At 30.9% G+C, this 26941-nt stretch overlaps 2 protein-coding genes across 8 annotated transcripts; one reads left to right on the top strand and one right to left on the bottom strand.

Moving 5' to 3' along the window:
• Window positions 1-5982: 5982 nt before the first annotated feature.
• Window positions 5983-14987, top strand: LOC114412776 (transcription factor TCP2-like). 6 transcript variants are annotated; one of them, XM_028376811.1, is made up of 6 exons: window positions 5983-6111; window positions 6191-6315; window positions 6488-6565; window positions 6973-7146; window positions 8009-9770; window positions 14685-14987. In XM_028376811.1, the coding sequence occupies exon 5, from the start codon at window positions 8308-8310 to the stop codon at window positions 9742-9744; it is 1437 nt and encodes a 478-aa protein (XP_028232612.1). In that variant the 5' UTR covers window positions 5983-6111; window positions 6191-6315; window positions 6488-6565; window positions 6973-7146; window positions 8009-8307; the 3' UTR covers window positions 9745-9770; window positions 14685-14987. The 6 variants fall into 6 exon arrangements, with proteins under 6 accessions (XP_028232612.1, XP_028232611.1, XP_028232610.1 ...); XM_028376810.1 differs by adding an exon at window positions 6754-6792 and having other exon boundaries at window positions 5987-6315; XM_028376809.1 differs by having other exon boundaries at window positions 5987-6315.
• A 1708-nt stretch (window positions 14988-16695) lies between these two features.
• Window positions 16696-26201, bottom strand: LOC114412775 (ornithine aminotransferase, mitochondrial-like). Of its 2 annotated transcripts, XR_003666823.1 has the most exons (11): window positions 25964-26201; window positions 25174-25282; window positions 24698-24928; window positions 23719-23878; window positions 23564-23619; window positions 22220-22372; window positions 21398-21495; window positions 19859-19939; window positions 18620-18853; window positions 16941-17168; window positions 16696-16813 (listed from the first exon to the last, which is right to left on the bottom strand). XR_003666823.1 is itself a non-coding variant. In XM_028376808.1 (10 exons), exons 1-10 carry the CDS (start codon window positions 26107-26109, stop codon window positions 17027-17029), a joined length of 1410 nt encoding a protein of 469 aa, XP_028232609.1. In that variant the 5' UTR covers window positions 26110-26201; the 3' UTR covers window positions 16742-17026. The 2 variants fall into 2 exon arrangements, 1 of the variants encoding a protein (XP_028232609.1); XM_028376808.1 differs by having other exon boundaries at window positions 16742-17168.
• Window positions 26202-26941: the final 740 nt, after the last annotated feature.

Genomic DNA, 26941 nt, shown 5'->3' with positions numbered 1-26941 from the left:
CAAAATTTGAAATAAGAAGATTTCAAGTGCTTTGGAGGAAAAAATTGATGCATAAAATAGACAAAAAGGCCTTGACGAAAAGTTGAAAGAATTGGACAACTTACTTAATGCACAATCTAGGCCTAGTGCACACTCTCGCTTAGCAGATAAGTTCAGGCTTAGCGCACAGTCTCGCTCAGCGCGTAACCCAAGCTTAGCGCGAGAAGGTCCATAAGGAAGTCCAGATGCGCGCTTAACATGAAAGCCCGTGCTAAACGCAAGGTCAACATGAAAAGTATGCTACCTTAGGCTTATAAAGGAGGAGGAAGCAAAAGGAAAAAACACACACCGAGTCTTAGAGCTCTCCAAAATCCAAAATCTGAGTCTCTCCCTTAGGGGAAATCCTTTAGTCATTCCCCATTTTCTTATTATTAGTCATCCATCACTTTCTTCCATTAATCCCTGAAGTGTAAAGCCTCTCATGGCTATGAGAGGTTAAACCCCATTGTTGGGCGCCTGGAGGCCAAAAACGTTCGTAATGTAATTATATGTCTATTATCTAATTAATGTTATTTTGTTTTCATTATTCTTCTCTGTGCTCATTTATTATTATGGTCTGATTATCCATATAATATTTAGAAGGTAATGCATTGGAAAATAATTATTTTCTAAAGAACAGGGGAATAATATCTTAATAAATTCATTGCTAGAAATAGATTGACATTTATTTTACCCACAAATTTTTGCATCTTTTATTTTAATGCAGTTTGTTATTTTATCTTTGCAAAGAAATTTGGGGGGGAAAGATAAATAAATTAGGCCCTTCATGCGGGAAACCAAAGATAGGGTAATTCAGTAAATGCAGGTGAAAACATTGATTTCATTAATTAGAGAAAATCTTTTACATTACATCATAATTAGTTTTGGCATGCTAGGCCCCAACATCATAACATTCTTATTTCATCTTTTTGCATTAAATTGTTATTTAATTTTCCTGTCATCTTTTCCTTTGCCTTACACTAAATTTCACACTTACAATTCTTTATCTTTTTCTTCTTCTCTTTCTTCTCATTACTTAATAATTGAGTTTGCATCACTTAAGTAAAATCAAAGTCCTTGTGGACTCAACACTTCAACTTTTATTTTAATTTTTACTACTAGTGATAAAATTAGTATACTTGTCAATCTGTTAACAAGATTTTTACAAAATCTTGTGGAAGTTAAATATTCCTTCAAAGGTGAAAGACTTCATTTGGAGTTTGACACTTGATAGAATACAAACTAGGAAAACTTAAATAAAAGACGCATTGTTACGATGGAAGCTAATTTGAATTGTGTAATTTGTAATTAGTGTGTAGAATCTTTCAACCACCTCTTGTTTGAAGATAAATTTGCTAATTAGATTTGGACATCATGATACTTGCGGTATGTTGACATACGGGTATTGCCACCATCTTGCATTGCTTACTTTTGGCCACCATCAAGGGACAATTGTTGGGAGGAAAGAGAAGTTAATATGGTAGGCGAGTTGGGCCTCTGTGGTGTGGGAAATTTGGTTACATATGAATGAAGTAAGACTTTGATACCACTTTATACGCTCGGAACACTAATCCTCGAGAAGAATTGATGCAACTAGAGTAAAGCGAGGTGCTACATATGGCACATATTGTTTCTCTCTAGACCATTTGGGTCATCTTGCAATGGTATTAAATACTTCTCAGCCTCTTGGCTTTTGTGCATATACTGTTCAATGACAATGACACTTCTTCTCACATTTGCTACTTTCTTAGTTAATAATATAATACCTTTCATGTGTAAAAAAACACTTAATTTAAAATAACTCTTATAATAAACAACGATAATTGAGATCACCTTAAGATTTTTTATTTTTATCACAAATAAATGCAGAAGGAAAGTCATAATCTCATTCCAAGTACAATTTACATTAACACTTTGACATGATCTATTAATGAAGAATCACCAGCCAAATAAAAATAAGAAACTATTTTTTTAAGGTTGATCAATCTTATGAACTAACTCCACCATGTCATTGACAAATAGAGAGACACAAGAAGAAAATAAGTTGCTACCAAACAATGAATTTTAAAAGAAAGATTTGTGGATGGATTACCATTTGAAGACATTTAATTTCTAAATAAAATACTTAATTGTTTGAAGACATTTGAAGAATTATATATATATATATATATATATATATATATATATATGATGAATAATATTTACTGAAGAAACATATGTTAATATATCTTTTCAATTAAAGTTTGAAAGCCATATATATATTTAATTAAACTATGATATAATTAAATTATTATAAATTATTTTATTTATTTGAAACATTAAAAAATATTTAAAAATTAATGTTATTATATACTTTTATTATTTATTACAGTGCTAGAAAATTTTTAAAATTAATTTATTAAAAAAATATTGATGATTTAAACCAAACATGCACAACATACAATCTTTTGTCATTTTACCTAGTTAGTTTTAATTTTTTTGAACTAATTGCTGGGTCCCATACTCTTTAATTCTTGTAAGAAACCAACTTTTTAATTAATGAGCTAGTTAATATAGTCAGCCCATTTACAAAACCATACATGGACCTTGCTACAAGAACTGAAGATATTTTTTATCTAAATAAACATATCATTTAATTAAAACACCCTATACAATAGTACGAAAACTCCAGAGTCGTGCAATTTCTTCAAGTGCAAGTAGTATAGAAAAACTATTGTGATGTGGAGCTAAGAAATTAAAACTTTATGTTGTTTCACAATTCAATTACACTCTGACTGCGCTTAGGGCTTGCTAGAGGCTCATCTTGTTCTCGACAACCTATTTGATGAAGGAAAGTGATAGGATAATTATCTATCACTTTAGATAATAATTAACCATTGTGTTATATAAATTTTACTCCAAAGTCCAAAGTCCAAAGTCTAAACTCAAATTCGTTGCTTTGTTAGATTTTACTGCATTTGAAGTATTATTATTTTCTTTAAAATTTGTATGAATCTCATGGTTGTCTTTGAAAAATATTTCATTTAGAGAATTAGGGAAGAGAGTATTGATAAATTACTATTGGTATTGATTTTTAAATAATGTGAGATTTTTTAAAGTATAATGAACATATTTTAAAATCACGATGGTAAATTTTGATCCAGTCAGTTATGCTGACTTGTTCAATTCTGTTCAATCCTGTTCAATTCTATTCAATCATGTTTCTAACAGTGTTTATTATTCTTAGAAATGTTAGTTAAATCTAGTTATCTATAAATATAATTTACATTGTACAAATTGTTTTAAGATTGTAATGTGGATGTATATTCATCAATAAAAAAAAGTGTTTTAATTAATTGTGCTCAAAAAAGAATTCACAACAACAATTTTATCAAAATGAGTCTCTTACTTTTCTTTTAAAAATTCACGAAACATATATCAATATATCATTCACACGCATAGTTTTTCCAATATTTTTTCAATATATGATCTGCCTTTTCTGTTGAGGTGTTAGGTTATTATAGAATTTTCATACATATTATGGCTCCCCTTAGTCTTAATTTGGTCCCCAATTCATGCAAGTTTTGTATTTGTAGCTTTCCGCGTATGAGTTTTTTTTTTTTTTAAGATGTCACACTACCGTTAACCAAATATGACAATTAGTTCATCTCATAGGTTACTACATGGGGATAAATGAGGTTATTTCACAACAATTAATATCCATCTTATCTTATAATGTGAATGATAAAGTGAATGATGTAATGGGAAAGTTGAAGAGAATAATAAAGTGAATCTAATTAAAATACACTAACAACGCAAATTTTATATAGTGTATGCTACTTAATCACTTATTATTATATATAATAAATTTATTAATTTTTATAATATTATATTTAACGTTGTACTTAGGATAATTTTTAATTAATTGTTAATATAATTTTTTTATATTAACTATCCATAAAATAAAACTTTCATAATACTGTTAAAAAGTGTTATAAATATATATTATATAAATAAGATAATTCTTAAGTTAATTTTCATAAGTGTTTGTCTACTAATTGTTCTGCACTATTTCACCCATCTCTTCAAAATGGGAATACTGCTTTTTAAAATTTGTAAGTTCTTCAGCTTCTTTTTAGTAAAGGAAAACTTTATGGACATATTGGCATCTTCTTTTGTTCTCACTGAATTCTGGTATAATTGTTAAAACCATCCTATTTAATCTTAACCCACCAATCCATAAGGATGTTTTGACCATCAAAGTCCAGTTTTTTTCTTTCTTATTTAGTAGACATGTTCTTGGTACATTTAAATAAACAATTTATATAATATATCAAATCATGAAGGAAAAAAGAAATTGAAATTTGGGAAACACAAAAAAGGGCCAGTGCCCACTAAAAAAGAAGTCCAATTGCGTGGGGCAAAAGCCTGACTGTTTTTTTTCTAAAGGTGGGAATAAGAAATAAGAATAATACATGTTCTATAGTTAATTTATTTTTACATAAGTTTAATTTCATTTCTAGATTTATTTTACAGTTTGAGTTTGATTGTACAGGTGATCATGAAAATTAAATTTTGTTTTGTTGATAAGTCGATTATAATTCACAATACACATAACATTGACAAATCAAACAAAAATTTCTACGAAGGAAGATATTATGTATAACATCTCTACTTTTCAACTTTTTGGTAGTTCTTATACTATAACATTTTACGTGATGATACTTTACTCAATATTTTTGTAGGTCAGAATTAATTCTTTCTGAAATTTCAAAAATCAGTTATACTTGTTTTCAAGATCAATGATTTGTCCCATGAATTAATATAAGACTTTTTGACATGTTTTATTTTCACTTACACGTCTTGTGAAAATTTTTAAAAAAGTTATTCATTTCATAACTACTATAAATCAAACATGTTTAATTACGAAGTTCTAATTTTTAAGTGATAAACTATTAAAAAGTATAATATCTTGTTGATAAAGATAATATCAATTAATTTCTTTAAATCATTCTTAAATGCCAAATTTTATATTTTCCCTTTCTAAAGTTGAAAAGGATAATCGTGTAAGAGACTCCTTATGAAGTTAGATTACTCTTATGGAAGAAAATCATTCCTGAAAAATAACTTTATATTAACACAGTTCCATTAATTAACAACATTTAAGTATATATAATTTGTTTTTGGCTACTTCTTACTTATAAAAAGTGTGAGAGGGCGAAGGGAGGTAATTTGTTTTCTTGTAGGATGAAAGCATTTAGAAGGCTCAATTATAACTTGTGGTAGTTACTATAATTTTTTTTTTGAAGAATCCAATCTTATATTTATTTTCCAGTGTTTGATCAAATATAATATTTATTTAATTAAATATACAACTCATGTTCAAATGACATGCTTCCAATAATTAGATATGACAAGAAAGAAACAAACTTATCTTTAAAGTGAAATGAAAGAAAGTGTATATTTATTTTCAATTTAAATTGTTTATAATTTGAGTTTAATTTTTGTAATATTATTATAAAGATTAAAAAATTCACCAATAAATAATCATATGTGACAGAATGGTAATGTAATTATTATTTTTTTATATTGTGGGTATATATATATATATATATATTAATTTTAATATAATAAGAATAAAATTTTAAAAATAAATAGTTTTTTTTCTTTAATAACTAAAAGTTTAAGTGAGATAGATATCAGAACTTTATAAAAAACACAACAAGCTTTTAAAATTTAAAGATAATTTACAAATGTATTTATAAATTGTTCACTAAATAAATCCTCACATTAACATTAAAAATCAAATACATGTTTTTGAGATGAGTATATTTCTTATGAATTAGGCTAATTTTGTTGGTTAGAAAACAAATAATTAGTTTTTGTTATTTTCTCAAGGTAATAATGAACGGGATAAGGTTAGGAAGTAAATACAAGAAAAAGGAGGGACACATATGAAGGAATGGAGAATACATAAAGAGTTGAACAGCACTGTGTCTGGCCTTTTCCGATAAGCCCGGTCATTTGTTCAAATGGAGAACAACATCAACAACAACAACCCTTCTTCTTCACAAGCACTTTGAGTTTAACTCACCCTTGTGCTTGTCTCTCTCTGTCTGTATCTCTCTCTCTCTCTCTCTATATATATATGTTTAGTGTTTTACCTTTTAGACTCACACTTGTCTCTCTCTAGAAATCACGCAATTCTCATATAACCGGATTTTTCTTTCCATTCATCACCCACCAAACTACCAACTCTCTCTATCTCTTACCACAACTCAATGTTTCTTTTTGCCAAGAGAGAAATACAAACAAACTGTAAGTGTCAACCAAACTCCAGATTCATCTTTAACAAAATGCTAGCATATGCTCTTTAGTAGTGAATTTCAGGTCTTGTTTTAACCATGTTAAGGTCGAGACTCTAAGAGAGTGATTTAAAAACAAAACAAAAAAAAACTGAACTTTTTGTTTTCCTCTTTTACATTTGAAGGTGCTATTGAGAGTTGAGACATAAGAAAAGACCATTTGGGAAATTCAACAAACTCCTGAAATCAGGCAACAAAATAAGGTTTCATCTCATATTTTGTCTTTATTTCTCTCCCCACTCTCACTTCGATCTCTTTCAATTTGGTTAATACTGTTTTTTCTTTTTTAATTTTTTTTGGTTTACAAAATGAGGGGTACTGACTGAACAAAAATTATTGTCTTTTAACGAGCTAAAATTTTTGGGTTCGGATTTTTGTGTTTTTTTTTCAGTTTGTTTCAATAATAAGGGAACTCCAGAGACACAGATCTGTAAGCTTAACACCTGGTTTTATTTTTGTCTTTGATTAAGATCTCAACACCTGTCACGGAATCTGACCCAACATTGTTCAAACTAATAAGACTCCAAATTTTATTTTTAATATTTTTATTTAATTAAGACTATTGAGCATTTCAGAAATAGTGTTTTTTTTTTAATAATGAACCTTGCAGTGCCTGGAGTTGAGTGAATCTGCACCCTTCCGATAATCAAAGGGCTTATTTAGAGCCACACATCATCCTTGAAAATTTCTTCCCAGCCAATTTGGCGCCAAATGTTGGACCTTTCTACATGACTATGCAACCACGTTGAAGGAAGCCACAGTTGTCTCATATTTTCATCATCTGGTACGTACCAACAACTCCTCTATGCCCTTTGAGATTTTTTAGAAAGCCTTTTCTGCTTATGTTGTTTTAGTGTTGGTTTTGCAAATTTACAAGTTGTCTCTGTTGTGAATTAATTTTATATGTATGCGGTTTTTCATAACTAGACTAGTAAATTGATGTATAACTAACGAAGCAATAGTTTTAGTTTTACCCATACACATAAAAGAAAAAAAATTGAGTTGAGTTAAAAATGAACAATTACCTTAGCAATTAGCATTAACATTTAAGGGCTAATTTATAAGTATCTATAAAAAGTATTAATTTTTTTTAAAATCAAGTATTTATTACGTCAAAAATTCTAAAAAAAATGTGTTATATATATATATATATTATATAACAACTCATACAACATTTTTATATAACAATATTTTGGGTGTTTATTTTATGTATCCTATCATTAATTACATATTATATTTTTCTAATTTTTTACAAAATGTTTAATGAATTGTTGTAAAAAAAATATTTTCTTATAAAATATAATAAATACTTCTTTATAATGCTTAACATTTGCCAGAAACCAAATATATGCTTTCCTAAGTTGGTAAAGACTCATTATTAATGACAGTTTGTACGGAAGGACACATTTCAATTCAACCTTTTCTCAAAGCCTTGAGTTTTTTTTTCATAAAAGTATATCGGTTTTTAATGTGCTATATACCAACTAATCTAAACACAGTCAGATCTTATCTACTGTGTACTTACTACTTAGTGAATCTGAGAAGTGTACGAAATATTTCAATTGAATTGAATTTATTTTAATTTACTTTTGGTTTTGATTGATAATTAATTAGTAGAAAAATTGTTTGGTTGTTTATGGTAGCAGCTGGGTGTGGTTTTGCAAGGAAGGGTAAGAGAGAGGGTGTTGAGACCTAGTTCAGTGTTCTGCAACTGCAAAAAGCTAAACAAGGGCCTCCTGATTTGGACCGTGATATATCAGAGCATTAAAAAAAGGCCTTTTTATCACTACACAACCAAAGCAGTCTCTGAATTATCATCATCATCAATGCAAAGGACATAGTAGCCAACCCCACACTTTCACTCTTCTCTCTCTTTACAAGTGTAACATAACAAACATAAAGAGAAAGACAAAAGTGTGTGTTTTGTGCAAGGCATGATTGTGGTATGGAGGAGGAGGATGAGATTCAAGCACAGAAGGTGAGAAGAAGAAGAGGCAGTGATGGAGAGAGCACGAACAGGTTCCACAGCAGCTGGCACCACCACCACCACCACTCTTCGAGGATCATAAGGGTGTCTCGTGCATCTGGTGGCAAAGACAGGCACAGCAAAGTGATGACTTCAAAAGGGTTGAGAGATAGAAGGGTTAGGCTTTCTGTGACCACTGCCATTCAGTTCTATGACCTTCAAGATCGCTTGGGTTATGACCAACCTAGTAAAGCTGTGGAATGGCTTATCAAATCTGCTTCTGATTCCATTTCTGAACTTCCTTCTTTGAACAATTTCCCTGACACCCCCAAAAGTGATGATCATGAGAAGAGAGCAAACACTGATGTTGCTGCTGGGGCAGTAGATGGTGAGAATTATGAAAATGAGAATGGCAATAACAATAACCAGAGTCAGAACATGTCTTTGTCTAAATCTGGTTGTAGTAGCACTTCTGAGACAAGCAAAGGTTCTGGCTTGTCCCTCTCAAGGTCTGATATTCGTGTGAAGGCTAGAGAGAGGGCAAGGGAGAGAACAACAAAGGAAAAGGAGAAAGAGAAAAATGAGTCTCATCATCATCACAGCAATGTTGTTGTTCCTCATCATCGTCATCATCATCATCATAACCCCGTTTCACAAACAGCTTCTTTCACTGAGCTTCTCACTGGTGGGATTCCCAAAGGGTGTGATGATGAGGAGCCTAATAACATGATGATGTTCAACAAAGCAGCTGCAGCAGCATCATCTGGTAGACAGCAATGGTGTTCATCATCATCAGCAGCAGCAGCAGCACCTATGGACTACTTTCTGGGGCCTTCCTCTTCTAGAACAACAACAACACCACCACACAATCACCATCACCATCATCATCAATATTCTTCTTCTGGTGGGTTCTCATTGGCACAAATCCAACTAGGACATTCTCTTCCTGAGGCAATGAATCACAATGTTTCAGCATTCAACAATAATGTGAGTGGTGAGAACCAAAACCACTCATCATCAGATCCTCATCTGCAACAGCAGCAACACTTCTCATTCATACCGGATCATCTTATGTCAGCTGTGGTTACTTCTTCTTCTCATCATCAACCTAGCGGGAGCGACTACAATCTGAACTTCACCATGTCTTCGGGCCTCGCTGGTTACAATAGGGGGACCCTTCAGTCCAATTCTCCGTCTCTTTTGCCTCACTTGCAGAGGTTTTCGCCTCTAGACGGATCCACTGTACCTTTCTTCATTGGAGCTGCTCCTTCTGCTGCAGTTGCTGCTCCTGCCATGGAGAACAACACCACCACCACCAACAACCATCACCACCATCAGTTCTCATCTGGTTTCGATGGCAGCCGCTTGCAACTCTACTATGGGCATTCTGACCAGAAGGGGAAAGCCAAAAACTGATGTTTGGATTGCTACATTTCCTCCTGGTAAACAATCTTCATCTTTTTATGATGTTTTTTCTTTTCAACCCTTTTATTTTTGCAGTAACAACCTTATCTAATAATTCATTTTAACTCGCTTGTTAGAGTTGTTATGATACCCAGATAAATCTAAGGGTTTTGATATAGCAGCTGGTTTTTTTGCCAATAACTATTGAATGAGATTAGAGAGAGAGAGAAAGACAGAAGTGAGTTTTTCAATAAGAGAACCACAACCCTTAAATTTTAAAAGGATACTATAAAATTTCTCTCATTTAGTAACTAAAGTTTATCAATTCCCATTGAGAATTCATATCAATTAAAATATGATATGATCAATGCAATCCTTGAAAGAAAGTCATTTTAGCAGTTGGCCGAAAACCCAAGTTTTAATTAAGAATAACTCAATAATAAAAACATGTGTTGAAAAATTAAGTTAGATAACATGTAATATGCCTGTTATTATTTCTCAAAAAGTCCTGAAATGTATATAGTAGCTGTTTCTTTTTGTTTTGTTTTGTTTCTGGAATTGTTTGTTTGGCTTTGGTGTAATGTAAATGTATGATACATTGCACTCCATCTTGGTTGTTTGAAGTGGTGCCCCTTAATCTTCTTCTTCAATGCTTTGGCTTCGGTAAAAGAGAAATACTTGCACAAACACACACCTAACGTAGGATTTAGACGCAACCAATCACATAAGTCCAAGTGTCCAATTAATGGATATGACGTGACATTAAATATTTGATGGTGTGTGTATTGCTAATTTGGACGATGTTGTTTTTGGATTGATGTGTTGTGTTGTGTTGTGTGCAATACCATGAGCCGCTGGGGTTCTAGGTAATGATGACCAAGTTGGCCGTTGGGCATAAGTTTATGGTGTTGTCTTTTTTGTGGATAGGAACATGGGTTGCCGTGAATAGGGTATCGGCTGGTTGTCTCCTTGTTTGTGCTCTCATTGGTTCCCTCCTCTATAGCATGTCAGGTGTAAGCCTTTGTGTGGCACAAACCATGTGTGTCACTGATGAATGGGGGCAATGTTAATTACGCTTTGGCCCAAAATTAATCAGAGTCTAAAAATGACTTTACAATCCCAATTACTCCAATTAAGCTCTCTTGCTGTGCACCCACATGACACGATCCTCATTGGCTCATTGCCTAGGTTAGAGACTAGCTAGATTTTCACGATGGACCTTTTGCATATGTTGAAAGGTCCATGCACGTAGTCAGAAACTTCACTGCTGACACCACTCATGCTTAGGGGGGAGTATTGAAAGAGCAATTGTATTTTTATATGCATTTTCCCCACATAACAAAAAGTTTGAATTTATGAGCTGATGGAAAAAAAGTATTGAGCATAGAGATTCACACCCAAGAAGAAATTAATAACTCTTTTTTTTTTTAAGAATAAATTTGGAAATTTTGGATCTTCTCATAACATCTCTTAATAATTTTCTTTATTGGAAGAAAATATATTTTTCATATTTGTAAAATATTAAATATGAGGAGCGTTTGCAGCACTCTCTTGATTTAAATTTATTGAAAATTATCCTCAAATATCCTCAAATTTGGCAAAACTTAAAATAAAATATATAAGCAAGACTGCAAGAGTTTTGGATGGTTTATGAAAAATTCTAATTTCCTTTCTCTATTCAAAGTTGAAAATTATAAATGATTAAAACACTTTGCTGAAATTATTATAAAAATACATGTACTATGTAGTTAATTTTACTTCCTGGAATTTTCAATTAATAGTTATTACTTTCAATTTTTCTCTCTAAAGTACATGTTTTACTTTAAACTAATGACCCAATATGTAAGCACAAGAGAAACTGCACATCGACCATGGAATCTTGTTTGGGAGCTTCAATTTATTGAGAAGAGCATCGAAGAAAAGCCATCCTTTCACTTTCAAATGTTGAAAATACTCAGTTTTCTGGAAATGAAAATCTTTACATGGACTTACTCTTTCTGAGTTATATAAACTATAATAATAATCTACTGGCACATAATCATTTTGAATAAAAAATAATATTATGTCACGTATATTTGAGTAATTATTTAATATAAAATGATTATGCTTTATTTGTTAGCTTAGCCTGCATATCTTGCCTAGACTTTTGAACTTGAGTAGGGTATCTTCTCAAGCATATTAGGGCTAACATTTTTAGTATTTTATAATAAAAAGGTCCTCCTCATAATTATTATTTTAGAATCTGAAAATTAATTCTTTTAAACAGGTGACTTGGGTATTCTAATTGATACTATACTATGAGACGGTTTTAATTTAATGGTCTTAATTGGTTGAAAGAACTTTATCCCTTATAATAACTATATGCTGTTCAAATCAAGTTAGTAGGATGCCTAATGTGATGCTTAAATGTTTGGATCCTTGACAAAAAAATCAGATCATATGATTTATTTTGAAAACAATAGTACATGGACCACAAATAGAACATGACACGAGTACCAATAAGGGTTTGATATAGTAATGAACAAATTAGACGATTTATTTAAGAAAAATAAAGTTCAAATAAATCTATTTCCTGTTTGGATAATTTTTTCACAAGTACTAATAGAAAAAATAAAATGAATTGAACTTTTTTAATAAGTTAAAATTAACTTGTATTTTTACTTTTATCTAACTTATCCAAAAGATAAGTTAATTTTAAGTTATTGAGTTCAATTCACTATTTCTTCTTCTATAAGTATTTATAAAGAAATTTAACTAAATATTGAAGAGTTAACAAATAGAAGGAAACCTTCATTTTCCCTTTAGAAAATTTCTCTTGAAACTTTTTTATTAAATGCATAAATCATTTGATATAAGACTTATAATTTAATTAATGATCCTAGTTGATAGGAAGAACCTTACCCATTATAATAATTCTAATCAGCTGAAACGACCTAGTTAGTTGGTTGTCCAATGTGATGTTTAAATGTTCGGATCCTAGACAAAAAGCCAGATCATATAGTACATTGACCAATAATAAAACATGACGCGTGCCAATAACTAACAAGAGTTTGGTGTAGTAATGAACAAGTCATACGATCTAAAATAAAGTTCAAGTAAGTCTATATAAAAATATCTCCCAAAGAGTTAACAAATAGTCAAATACTAGAAGGAAGCCTTCAATTCACGCAAACAAAAAAGAAGGAAGCCTTCATTTTCTTTTCAGAAAATTTCTCTTTGAAAATTTTCTACTTGTCTCGTAATGGGGACATGTTTTACTACATAGGAGTTAAAATAGATGGACTTTAGTATATATATATTGCCACATCCTACAAGAAAACCATTTAGACATACTAATGAAATTATGAAAATCGTCAAATTTACTCTGGAAATCTTGGCCTTTACTTTTTTTGATTGCTTCTATATTGCCATCATTCTAGACAGTTGCACTATCAACTTGAGTTTCTTTTTGTATGATTTGGTTATCGTAATATCCGTTGGTTGGATCAGAATTTGGGTTGAGTTATATTGGGCACTGTTTACCGCAGTAGAAAAGGAAAACACGCATATTACTACATCCGTTGCTATATATAAAAAATAAATATCTAATTCATCTGAATCAATAAAAACAGTTTAATTAATTAATTCTGATTAATAATCTTATAAATTTAAAATTTCAAAAAACACTCATTGAATTAAATGATTTAAGAGATAGTTGTATTTAATAATACTACTCATTTTTTTAAGAGATAGTTTTTTCACCAATAAATATGACTTATCTCATTAATAATCTTTACAATAAATGATGATAATGCATTTAAAAATGATTTATATTTAGGAAAAAAAATATTTTCATTTATTTTTTATATATACAAGAACAGGAACGGAGGTAGCATATGACACTTCCTTTTGCATTAGGATTCTTTCATGTTGAGGGAAAAGTCTAATATAGTTAAAATATTGAGAATAGAAACTTGAAAACACTTATTCTTTGTACATGTTTTTTTATGCTATGTAGGCTATTACCGTTGTGGTTTTTAGAAAGAAAAATAACTAAGAGGCGGGATGACTCAATTATTGAATTGGAAAATTTACTCATTATTCTTACATTTACACAATTACACAAATTTTAAATACTTTTAGATCTCTTTTGGTTTCTTTCAATATATAAATTTTATCTTTTAATCTTTGCTATTTTGTGACCATACAGACTCAAAGGAATCCGAAAGTACTTTTACATGGACTGAAAATGATGATTTTTAAGTGTAAGATTTAAAGATAAAGTTTGTACAACTTAGGGGTTATATATAAAAGTAATTTTTCCTATTAAATTGGTACATAATGGAGTTGTAGATTAGTCAATAGCTTTGCCGTATATGTTCAAATACTGTCAAGATTCTTCCCACATATAATCCTTCTCAAACAACCTCTTTTTATGAGGCCCTATTGAGTGCCTTTTAAGGGTTAGCATAAAATTGTAGGGGCAGTTCCTGAAGAGGCTAGTGGTCATATTGTAAAAGTTGAGCAAATCTATGGTGCAAGTTAAATGAAGCTTTATGAAACTCTATATGGAGTATGGCTGCTATATAAACCTAGCTGAAAAGTCTTTTTGTAAATGAAACCAAACTCAATATAGGCGTAAAGTTGGCATTCTTTATTCACTAGTCAATTTAGGTCGTCAGTTTTGAAATAATCATATTCACCAGCCATTAATTGATATTTCTAGTCACCTTATTTTGTTGTTTTCTCATGCATGTTCTTAAATTCTCTAGTCCAGTATTTTTAAATTGAACTTGTTAAGAGACATACAAGTCATTAATTGGTTTAACTTGGGTTGAATTGATAATAGTAATAAAATGTATAATGTGAATTTTGGAATTGCTCAAGTGTTCATATTTCTAAGCATTACAAGTTTTAATGCACGTGTTACTAAAATGAATTCGCTTTTGTTCTTTGGTGTCTTTGGTTTGTAGGACTTGAAAATTAAAGTACTAGCAGCAAGTTGTGTCCTAAAGCTTGCTTTTGCCAAAAGGGATGAGCCGGCGTTGTCAAGTGTTGGTATTTCTTGTTGGATCATTTGAAGTCATTCAATTACATTTAGTATTTGGATATATATATATATATATATATATATATATTGATCTATGCGTGTGAAATCATTGTGTTTTTGGATAAATGTAAAAGCTACTTGATTCAAGATATTCTTTTACTTTCTGCAATTATTTTGATATTGTTGTCTATACTATAAATGGAGAAAAGAGTTGTTCATCAGCACACTAAATTTCTAAACAATGTCTGGTTTTTGGCGTTTATTTTATTTAGAAGGATTTTTAAACAAAATATATTAGGTAATCAGAAAACAAAAAATATTTTTCTTTTTCAAAAAGGAGGTGTGAAACTCCACCGAATAGTTCAACAACAACAACAACAAAAAAACCTCCAAATTGTGAGTGTCCCTCATGTGCAATGGCAATGAAAACTGTTAGCTTTATCATAAACTCTTAGCTTTCCGCAAACAAAGCTTCAAATGTTTCAGACCTAAAGGCTTACGTAGCGACTGAAGTAAAAATAACGGCAAAAAGTGTGATCCAAGCATTGAACACGAGGGACACACTCACAAGCAGTAATGTTTTAAAGAATCGGACCGGTTTGTTCAATAGTTGAGATACTGAATTAATGGGTAGTCTTACTGAATGAATTAGTTTGATATGAAATATATTAAAAAATATAAAAAAAATAAGTAACATAATTTAATCACTTAATATTCTAAATTTAAAATGATTGTTATTATAAAATATCTAATATCTCAAATAACAATTAATATTTATATCTCAGTACAAGTACATAAGTAACAAACACAAACAAATATTCATTGTTTTAAAAGTAATCATAAGTTCACAAAAAATAACATAGCAAAAATTCATATTTTTTTATTTAAAAAAATACCCAATTCAACCAAAAACTCACTTTGGTTCAACCAAATTCTCAATCGATTCAACCAAAAATCTATCTTAGTTCAACCAAAGACCTATCTAATCCAATTGGGTTATATCAGTTCTGATACATTTTTTATCTTCTTAGCAATACAAACCGGTGTGCCTATTGGGTTCCAACCGATCCGATTATTAAAAACACTGATAAGGAGCATAGGAAGGAGAAAGAAATGAAGGTAGTTTGGGAGGGGGGAAAATCAAAGAAAAAGGGAGTGCAAATAGCAACAGCCGAAAACATGTGTTATTTACACAATAACATTGTTTGTTTCTATATTTAAATACATTTTTTTTGTCTCTTTTCGTTTTCTCTTAATAGTAAAAATTATTGTACAAATAAACATTCATCTTAAAAGAAATGGTTTTCTAACTTTTTTATGAACAAAAGAAAATCTTTGCATTTTAAATATTTAAATATGAATTAAAAATTAATCAATCTACAACGGTGGTTTAAACTTTAACCCAAATTTTGTCAAGTCCAAAACCCAAAAAGATATTCCTAACAATTTTGGAATATTAAGCAAAAGTTAAAACAAGAACTTAAATTATTACTATAAAAAATGATAATCAGACTAATGGGTAGCTTGATCCTTTACACGTTAATGACGTTATTTCTTATCGGGTCAGTTAAAATTTAGATCGAATTAGAATAAATCAAAATAAAATCAAACTACAATTTCAAACTGAACCGTATTTTTTGGCAGGCTAAATGGATCAACCTATCAAACTCAACCCATTTTCACAACTTAATTAGGGAGTTTGGTTACATGTCACTTATCTATTGTACCATAAGTTGCTTATTTCTTCTCATTTTAGATATATAGGGGTTTGCTCAGCTCATGCAGTTGAATTTGTGGGGTATTCTTAAAAGTCAGGAAATTGCTTTGAGATTTAGATTCTGGAATATTATTGTGGACAGTGACTCAGCTTCAAGAATAGCTACACTTAGCTCAGTTGTCTTCCTTTTTGAAGAACAAAACTTAGCATAAGTTCTAGAGAATAAATAAGACTTACCATAATGTAACAAATAACAACACATATTGATGCGAATAAAATAGATGGCATGGCAAATCTAGAGAACTTTGTTCTAGCCCTAATAAATCATATATCTTATCAATCACTGAAGTTATACAAATGAGCCCTTAACTCCTACATATTTATTTATACAGCTACCTATCACATATATCATGGCCTTAAATTATGATGATATATGGAATATTGGAGCATAGTTTCCAGGGGTTCATGTATAAGGAATAACATTCTTCATGTGATAATTTTTTCCAAGGAAAATTAAAGGTACATGCAATCTATACGTCTTTATATGGTTAATACAAGACTCTACCACAACGATCACATGCACTAGAGGCAACCGGAGCAGCATCTTTTGGCTTTGTCTTCTGCAACTTTGGTAGATCAATTTCCAGAACATCAGCCAGGACCTTGGAACCTTGTTGGATCTCATCCAGACTGCAAACATTACTTTAGGTCACATCCTAGAACAACATACCAGAGAAGAGAAACTTGCAATGGACAAAGACACTAGGTAGTCCTACTTCACGAGCCTTAGGGAGGAAAGGAGATTATCTAGTACTCCCTTCAATCTTGAATATAAGCACACACAAAAAAAACTAACTTATGCTTATTAAAAAAGTTAGTTAGCATCATTTAATTGTATCATTCTCATTTAAAAATGATTTTCCCCCCTAAAATAGCCTTCCTAGGAACTTAATATAAAAAATGAAAGAGAAACATTGGAAATAACCTCAATTAAATGAAGGATATTTTAGAAATGATCTCATTAAATAAGATAAAATTTGTTGAAATTTGTTTATATTTGAGACCAACACTCAAGACATATTTTTTTGCTTATATTTGAGACCAAAGGGTGTATCTACCATTCCCAGTAATCTATCTTTGTTCTAAACTCCAAAGATCATAATTAATCTTCAAAAACATAACTAGAGTAATGAATATATGCTTGCGTTAGTTTAGGTAGTAAAAGAAAGACATATCTTAAAAGCATGAGCATATATTTCAGCCTTTATGATTGATCAATAGGCCAATTTGATACTGACACAACACACACATACTCTCACTTGTTTTTTAAAAGGAATAAGTTCATAAGTATAAATTGAGATTAGTTCGAGTACTCCCAAAGGTGTAGCTTGTAAAGATATTCCTCAAACACAAGGGTGAGTATATAATATACTCCCACTTGGGAAAGTTCCAATTATTATTGCAAAACCTTAGATTTCACTAGCTTGAAATTTGAATCTAAGCTATTCTCCTTCAAGCCTTCTAGGATCTATCAATGATAAAATTTTCAGGTGTCAATTGAGAAAGGTATAAGAAGGTTAATTTATCAGAAAGAGAGGAAGACGGTCATCGTAGTACATAGATTTAACAGCAGGTTTTCAACAAACAAAGAATGATCAAGAAACCAGGAAACTTGTAACAATGATGATTGAAGAAAATCACAAAAACTTGGTTCTGCTTGATAAAATTTGAAAATATTAAGTACTAATGATTGGCTGTGGTGAGGCAAACCTATACTTCAACTGTTTAACAAATTTAAAGTGTAGTCCCATACTACCATGCCTGAATCAACAGACAATAACTAATAATCATAGTTTGGCTTGTGTACAACACAGACACTCCTCAATTCAACCATTCTAATAATCCAATTTTTTCTTTACTTGTCAGCAGATTTTTTTTTTTCCTAATGTTTTGCCATGTACATCTTTCAGTTATTTTATTGATCATAGTTTGGCTTCAGTAAAATCTGGACTACACAGTAATCCAGTTTTCATTTCCAATAATTATTCTAATATGAACTAATAATTTCCAAGAGGCAGAACTTTAACATAATATAATGATAACTTGATATTAAGACATTGCTTCTTGTTTTCATAACTTACCTTATGCAAAGTGGGGGAGTAAAGCGGATAATTGTATCATGTGTTGGCTTGGCAAGGACTCCTCTATACTTCAATTTTTTGCATAGCTCATAGCCAGATACAGGGAACAAATTTTTGCTGTTAAACTCCACTCCAATGAACAATCCTCTTCCCCGTACCTCCTTCACGTAGTCTGGATATTGCTGCTGAATCTTAAGCAGCTGACCAGCAAGCTCCTCTCCCATTTGGGCAGATCTGTTCAATAGTAATACATCATTTGCAGATTTTATATATTAATATCTCAGAAAATTCACAGTAGAAAAAATAAATGAACCAAATTAATAAAGCATTTACTGAAACTTGGAAATTTAAAGTTTGAATGGATTCAAGTCAACACAGCTGGAAAAACACTCAATACTAGTAAAAAGCCAAATAAAAAATTTTAGAACATAAATTGATGAACATAAGCTTTGTAACTCAAGTTCTGAAGGGTGGAGGGGGGACTGAGTAGAAAGTTAAAGGGCTTAGAAAGAATTATTAATTCCCTACATTTAAATTTTGTTAGCAAATAAGTACCTCAGGATCTCCAAAACTTGTATTATTTAGTATCTTCAAGGAACATTCAATCTTTTTTGCACGCAGACGCAGTTGTAACTCGTGATTCAAAATAAAATTATAATACCATGTTCTCGTGAAGCTTTGTAAACATGGTCTGAAACTTGTAAATGGGGAAAAATTGGAAAATACACAGACTGAAAATACAAATATCAAGCCAGGTCTAAAGAGTTGTGGTTACTTTTTCGGGAAGGGTGAGGAATAGGATCTGAAATAAAAATAGGTACTGTTGGAAGTGCAAGTATTCAAGATATATGATGAATAGAAGTCCTTAACACAAAACATCCTAAAACAATATTTTAGACATGATAGGATTTCATGACCCCACCAAAAAAAAATACACAACAGGATTTGATCTAAGTTACTGGGATTTATTTGTAAAATTCTCTGAAAAGCACAAGAAGCATGGAGACAAATTCTCAATCATCAATAAACAAATTTATCCCAATATAAGAATAACATTATATTTAATACAGTTATTAACTCCCAGAACCCAGGCCTTAGTTTTGAAGCTTTTATTTCAGATGCTGATGATGCTTGATGAAATGAATAAAATATACTTGTCAAGACTTGGATTTAACTATTCAAGTCTGCATTATAATAAGTATGTATTGGCAATATAAGATTTGGCAATGCATTTGATACCTCTCAACGAGTCTCTCATTTTTTATCACTTCTAGTGAGGCAATTGCAACTGCACTGGCCAGTGGATTTCCACCGAAGGTACTGTCAACAATAACAGAGAAGAAGAAAGCTTCAGCATTATTAGTCTTAGCTTTCATACTTTAATAACATTGAATTGTATTGTACTAAATGAAATTATTGGCTAATTACATAAACAAGAAATGAATGCAAAACAAAAGGCAAAATTTCCGGAGTACACAAAGGATGGAATTTTTTTATAAAAAAAAATAGCAATTGAAGGTTCTTAAACGAAGAATTCAGTTTAATAAGAAAACTGAGGGCTCTTGAATAGGTTCGTCAGCCTGGAGACCTTCCATCAAATAGGAAATGATTTTACCATCCTTGAAGGATCAAATATTTTCTTTAAGTGCATTGAAATAAAAATAGCCAACTATTTAATGTGCTGGTGATGCTACAGTTCCTGTCCTGAACGTAGGTGCTTACATCCATGATGACTTTGCAATGGAACATATAAGAATCCTACCACAATAATAATCCCAATATTCTAATAATATTTATCTTTATTTTCAGATACTTCCTACCATTAGAACTTATGAGCACACATAAGTACAATATGAATGACCAAGCCAGTGTTTGTAAGTATCATCAGCTACAAACTCCAAAGAATCACTTATGGGAATTTACGGTGCAGTAAATATTCTCATCTCAGTCAATTATTTCTCTTTTGGAAATATAAATGGTTCTGTTCACAGATAGCTTTTGCAAATGGAGTAGTCTAATTTTGTCCCATGATCCTATCAACTTGAACAGAACTAACATCCCTAACCCAAAATAAAACAAAGGCTTAAATGCAGTTTTGGTCCCCCTATTTTGCTCAATCCGCAATTTTGATCCTTCCATTTTAAAAGAGACATTTGGTCCCCCTGTTTTAAAAAATCTGCAATTTTAGTCCCAATATTTCAAAATAAAGACATTTGGTCCTTTTATTTTAGGAAATTCACAATTTTGATCCTCATATTTTTTTTAAAAAAAATTAACAATTTTGGTACAATCTTCAATTTTATTTACATTTTGTTTCATTTATTTCTTACATTATAATTAATTAAATCATTTTTTGATGATATCTTGAATGAATATGTTAGGTCTAGGATTCAATTGCATCAAAATAAAATAAAAACGTAGGCAAAATTGAGAATTTGACTAAAATTAAAAATTTTATAAAATAGGACGGCCAAATGTTTTTATTTTGAAATAGGGGACTAAAGTTGTGAATTTTTTTAAAACAGAGGGACTAAATATCTCTATTTTAAAATAGAGGGACCAAAATTGCATTTAAGCCTAAAACAAACTATATACTATAAGATTCCAGGTTCCAACAGAAAGGAGAGTTCTGTCTCTTCACATGATCTGACAAATAAAGGGCTTTAAGGATGAAAACAGATGCCCGTCATAATCCAGAAGTTTGACAACTACAGACAAGAAAATGCTAAACAAAAGGAGCAGATTAAAATAAATTATAAATTTATAATAAAATGAAACCTTCCATGCTGTCCAGGTTGTATACAAAGCATCACATCTTTGTCTGCAAGAACTGCACTAACTGGTATAACTCCTCCACCCAATGCTTTCCCTAGTATCTGAGTAAAAAGACAGTTAAAACAGTTATGCATGGTGGTATAGAAAGGAGATAGAACCTTAAAAAAGGTGGGGGAAAAAAGAGTTAGCACTTTGCAGCAGAGGCAGTAAATTTCTCATTTTCTTGAAAGAAAACACAAAATTGGGTGGCCAAGTCTTTCAAGTGGAAGGTAGTCAAATGCATCTAAATCCAACTGCATACTTGCTAAGTGCAATGGCAATTTCTATTGTCAATGATTCAGGCATGTTCATAAAATATATATTTATAGGAATGGAGGGAGAAACTATATCGATTTTGACTAAAAGTATATATCCAAAAGATTTAATGTCATAAAGCAACTTTTTTTTATTAAAATCATTGAGAAACTAATCCAAACATGATATTATCTGATTTATTAGTCAAACACAAAAAACATAAGCATTCCAAAGAATGACATCATATGCTTAAAAGAAGTATGGTATCTATGGAATCAACTACACATGCTTTTTTCTTGCCAAATAGTTTCAGTTTCAAGTCTAAAATATTGTTTGGTATATCAACGAGTTTTGCATTGACTGCCGAGGGCCTAACACGACCTCCTCCTTTACTTGGACTTGGAACCAGATATGAAACCATAGGTGGAGTTCCTGGATCTAAAATTTTGTTAACCCTATGACGACAGGTAATGTTTATATGAATCTAGAGTATATATATAATGTACTCAAGAAGTAAAGGTGATTTCTAACCACAATATCTGGGCGAACTTCTTCCCACTCACAAGCCAGCATCTTCCCTGTTCTTGCTAACCCAGTTTGAATTTCATCAGCAATCATCAAGACATTATATTTGGAGCAAATATCTCTAACAGCTTTTAAATAACCATCTGGAGGAAATATCACCTTTAAACAAAAAATATTATATATTAAAAGAATGTAGAGAAGATTATATACTTTGAGAAGAAAAAACATAATAAAAAATGTCTACAGAATGTTATAGCCATCCTGCAGGATGAGTGATATACAAGGGTATCATAGAAGTTTTTCTTTAAAAAAGCAAATTCAAAGAATTTGAAAAAGAAATACAAAGTACATGTTGTTCATAACATTTTACACCATATAGAATAAAACCAGTTGGCAGATTAAAAAAATGAAGAAAAAAAACTTAATTGCACTTTCTACCCCCAAAGTTTCATAAAGTCGTGAATTTTGCCCTCCAATTTTTTTTCCAGGAATTTTGCCCCCACATAGAATAACCACTACAATTCATGAAAAAATCACCCCAAAATTGTCTTAATTGTGGCAGTTTAAAGGAAAAACTGGCCCAAAATGTCTTAATTGTGGAGATTTTTCTACGTGGGGGGCAAAATTCACGACATTTGAAACTTTGGGGGCAAAAAATGCAATTAAGCCAAAAAAAATCATTAGATTAGATTAGGAAAAAAAAAGGGCTGTTAAATATGGACTAGCAAAAACACCCAAAACATATAAAAAAATGTCAAATTCACTTGGCTTTTATAAGTCACCAAGAACAAGTGACTATGTATCATCGAGGCTATCATAGTTCATACATAATATTTTACATTCTTGTCAGGAAACTAATACATTGTTGCATGGATGAAACAAGATATACAATGACAGGAACGCAGAATGTCAAAAACAGTTCACTTCACAAGCCCAACGAATATAAAAGAAAGTAACAATTTAAAAAAAAAATGTTAGGCATGTTCTATGTGGTATTGCAAGCAATAGAACATCTAAACATTGGTAGATTATCTTAAAAACATGACTTCATTGAAAAAAGAATTTGTTGCATGCTTCTAATTTATTATCCATGTAAATAAAAATGTCAAAATTGCTGTAGAAATTTTCCATTCTAGACATGCATTATGTATTTTACTAAAACTAAAACATGCAACATGGAAAAAATTCTAACTGAAAACATGCATCATCAGTTTTTTTATGTAACTACTAATATCAGTAAACAGATTAGAGAAAGAGAAAGAGAGGGGTATATAGCAGCTTCCTTATCATCTCAATTCAATCAACACAAGTGTTGGCAAGCCCATAAACATGCACTTCCATAAAACTTACCCCAGCTTCACCTTGGATAGGTTCTAAAATAAACGCAGCTATGTGTTCTCCTTTTTCTGCAGTTCATAGAGAAAATTCAAATAGTGAACTTCAAAGATCTGTCATGATAAAGCAAACCACTGAAGTAAAAAGTATATGGCGGCACAGTACAGAACCTTTAAAAATTCTTTCAAGGGCTTCTGCATCACCAAAATCAACTTTAAGATTGCCAGGCAATAAAGGACCAAAACCACGGGTAGCTTCATTGTCACAGCTCAAAGATATGACACCTAGTGTACGACCATGGAAGCAGCCACAACATGAGACAATAATAGCCTGGAACAAGTGTCCATGAGTAAAAAGATTCATAGAAAAAACAACTGAACTGATTCTCATAAAAATAAAAAAGAACAATCAAAATAGAATAGCAACAAAGGACAGATGCTTGTGCTCAAATAAAGAAAAATAACTTTCAGGTTGTAAAATTGAATGGTAAATTACTAACATTATGAACAGACAACAAAAGTAGAAAAATATATAAATAAATATAAACTATTAAACCTCCTACATCATATAAAACAGAAAAGAGGATGATATAACAAATTTTCTACATTTTCTCTTTGTACTGGAAGAATGCCATATGTTTAATCATAAAGAATTATAAATCTCAGATGCATCTTGTTTGCAAAATCTTCCATAAGCATATGTCACTTGATGCCTCAGTCATACTTAAAATTTATTCCTTCAAGTGTTGTCAAAGCTCACATCAACAGATGCCTAAGTATTCCGCAGAGAAAAAAACAATAGATAATTAGATTTGTCAAGTATTCGGGTTTCAGTTTAATGTATCCTTAATTGTATTTTCCATATTAATGGTCAAAGCTTTGTGAATTGGACCCCTCTGTTTATCTATTTTAAGCTACACAACATTAAACATGGATTCAAATGGTAAACATGTTTGAAAACGTCTAAACTGTTATAACACAACATGTGAATTATAAGTTTTTGAAAACAAGTTAACATTATAAAAAATTGTGATTAAATCACTACCAATGGCCCATATTAAGCAAAGATTTAGTTGGACCCAACATTTTGCAAAATTGTAACATATCATGATATTACAACTATTAGCATGCATCATTCTCATATTTATACCTCGTCTTTGGGAATTCTTTTCTTTTCATAACCCCACTTTCGTGCTAATTTCAGTGCTGTTTCCACACCTTCAGCACCAGTATTCATAGGAAGTACCATATCATAACCAAACATGTTTGTCACATACTCAGCAAAGACTGGAAAGCGATCATTGTAGAAGGCTCGAGAGCTCACAGTCAGCCTTTGTGCTTGTTCTTGTAATGCTTTGAGAATTTTAGGATGGCAGTGTCCCTACAGCAAAATGAAAAACACTTAGAATATTAGAAGTTCGATGCCATTTGTTTTCCTAAAAATCAAGGAATAACAAAAGGAAAAGTAGTAGCAACAGTAGAAGGGATCTGGCCACATTAATAACCTCACACCACAAACGAAATAAAAAAAAATGTATATAAGCATTATTATTCACTAGGGCACCTTTCTGAAGAAAAAATGCAGATCTAGAGCATTGGGAATTACCAAGATACAGTCAATTTTACCTGATTAACAGCAGAGTAACCAGATAGAAAATCAAGATATTTGTTTCCCTCTGGATCCCAAACAGAGGTTCCCTTTGCCTGAGAAAATACAATCGGAAGGGGATGGTAACTGCATTTGAGACAGGAAAGATCACTTCAATATTTGACCAAAAGCAATTAATTAAACTCATTAACAATTAACAATCTATACAAAAGAAAAGTGTGAAAAGAAAAGCCAACTAAACAAGTAACCAAAAGAAAGCTATGTTCAATACCAACCAGATAAGCTGACAGCCAAAAAAAAAAGCAAATCCCCACCATCCTTTTATTTGTAAAAATGCTCAGTAGAGACACCAATTGTGAATATTTACTATTGAGAGTGTTTTAAGGAAGCTTCAGGCATGAATATTTACTATTGAGAGTGTTTTAAGGAAGCTTCAGGCATAAAGAAACTGGCAGTGTAGCTGGTATTTTTTTTTATGCTTAGGTGATGAAAAAACAGAATAAACAACATGATTGCATTAAAAAACAGTTTTTGGAAGGCACTTTCAGCTTACTACTCATGATTAGTTTTATGTTTTCTTTTTAATTATACTATTCAAATATTCCAATGAATGATTCAAAAACTTATATCATTCATTCAACTCACCAAAGTTTAACCTGATCCAAGTGGGACAACAACATCATCAGATTTGAACATGAAAAGTTAGAGTCGAGAAAAAAACAAGACAAAACCATGTATCAAAATCTTGTCTTTGGGGCGTAGCAACATATGGCCTAGATTTAAAAAAGGAAAGAAAGAGAAACGCACTTGTGGGCACTGTGTTCATATTCCTTGTCGATGATTTTCTGAGAAGAAGATGAAGAAGAAGCATTAACTTCTGTGGCAACCCCAAAACTCCTACTTCCCCTGCAAACCCTTCGTAACAAACACTGCACCGGTCTCGTGGCAGCCATTGATGAGAGACAAAGGTTCCTCAGATTTTCAGGATTCAAGCGAATGTAAGATGAAATGAAAGTAGTATGTTTTAATAATTGTCACCCTCTCTGAAAAAAAAATGTCAACTAACATGTTTTACTATATTAAATATCAAATTAAATGTAATATTTAAACATCAAACTAAATATCCATGATAGTATTTATTTTAATTTTTTATGGATTACTATCCTCTTTTAATTAATTCACATCTTTTTAAAAAATAATTAATTAAATTAATAGTATTAAATATAATATTAATTTATATATTTTTTAAAATCATCCTTAAAATTAACAAAACTTATTCTTTCTCTTCGCTTTGATCTCTCTTTTTTAATTATTATAAGTATAATATTATAATAAACACTTTAAAAATAAGAAAGTAAATAAACATAATAATAAGTCTATTAATTTATAAGTATAATTTTTTTATTACTCTTAAATTTTTATTGTGATAATATTAAGTAGTAACATAATCAAATTATATTTTTTGTGTAAGGATTACCTTAATGGACGTGTATTTAAGACTCATGTGTGGTATAAAAAATTATTACATTAGAAATTTCGGAACAATAGATAAATTATGCTTATTAATCAACATTTTAAATATTTATTATAATATTATGTTATATTTGCAACTAGTAAGAAGAGGAGAAAAACAAAGATTGAATTATATTTTTGGTAAATAGTAATTTTCGTCAGACTCTCTCATTAAGAGTAACGAACGAAAATTAACATATGATCACACTTTTTTCACTCTTGATCTATATCTTTCGGGACAAATTTATCATAGCTCTACACATTCAATACAAA

This window comes from Glycine soja, chromosome 5 (assembly GCF_004193775.1).
Source record: "Glycine soja cultivar W05 chromosome 5, ASM419377v2, whole genome shotgun sequence".
Taxonomy (NCBI): domain Eukaryota; kingdom Viridiplantae; phylum Streptophyta; class Magnoliopsida; order Fabales; family Fabaceae; genus Glycine; species Glycine soja.
This window is presented reverse-complemented; position numbering and strand designations above follow the sequence as displayed.

What these genes read in the sequence shown, in the direction of transcription:
- LOC114412775 (XM_028376808.1), bottom strand. Translation starts at nt 26,109, where the DNA reads ATGGCTGCCACGAGACCGGTGCAGTGTTTGTTACGAAGGGTTTGCAGG. An exon ending in AAAGAATTCCCAAAGACGAG is followed by an intron (nt 23,879 to 24,697) that starts GTATAAATATGA and finishes CACTTGTTCCAG; the next exon opens with GCTATTATTGTCTCATGTTG. An exon ending in CAACCTGGACAGCATGGAAG is followed by an intron (nt 19,940 to 21,397) that starts GTTTCATTTTAT and finishes TATTGTTGACAG; the next exon opens with TACCTTCGGTGGAAATCCAC.
- LOC114412776 (XM_028376811.1), top strand. Translation starts at nt 8,308, where the DNA reads ATGGAGGAGGAGGATGAGATTCAAGCACAGAAGGTGAGAAGAAGAAGA.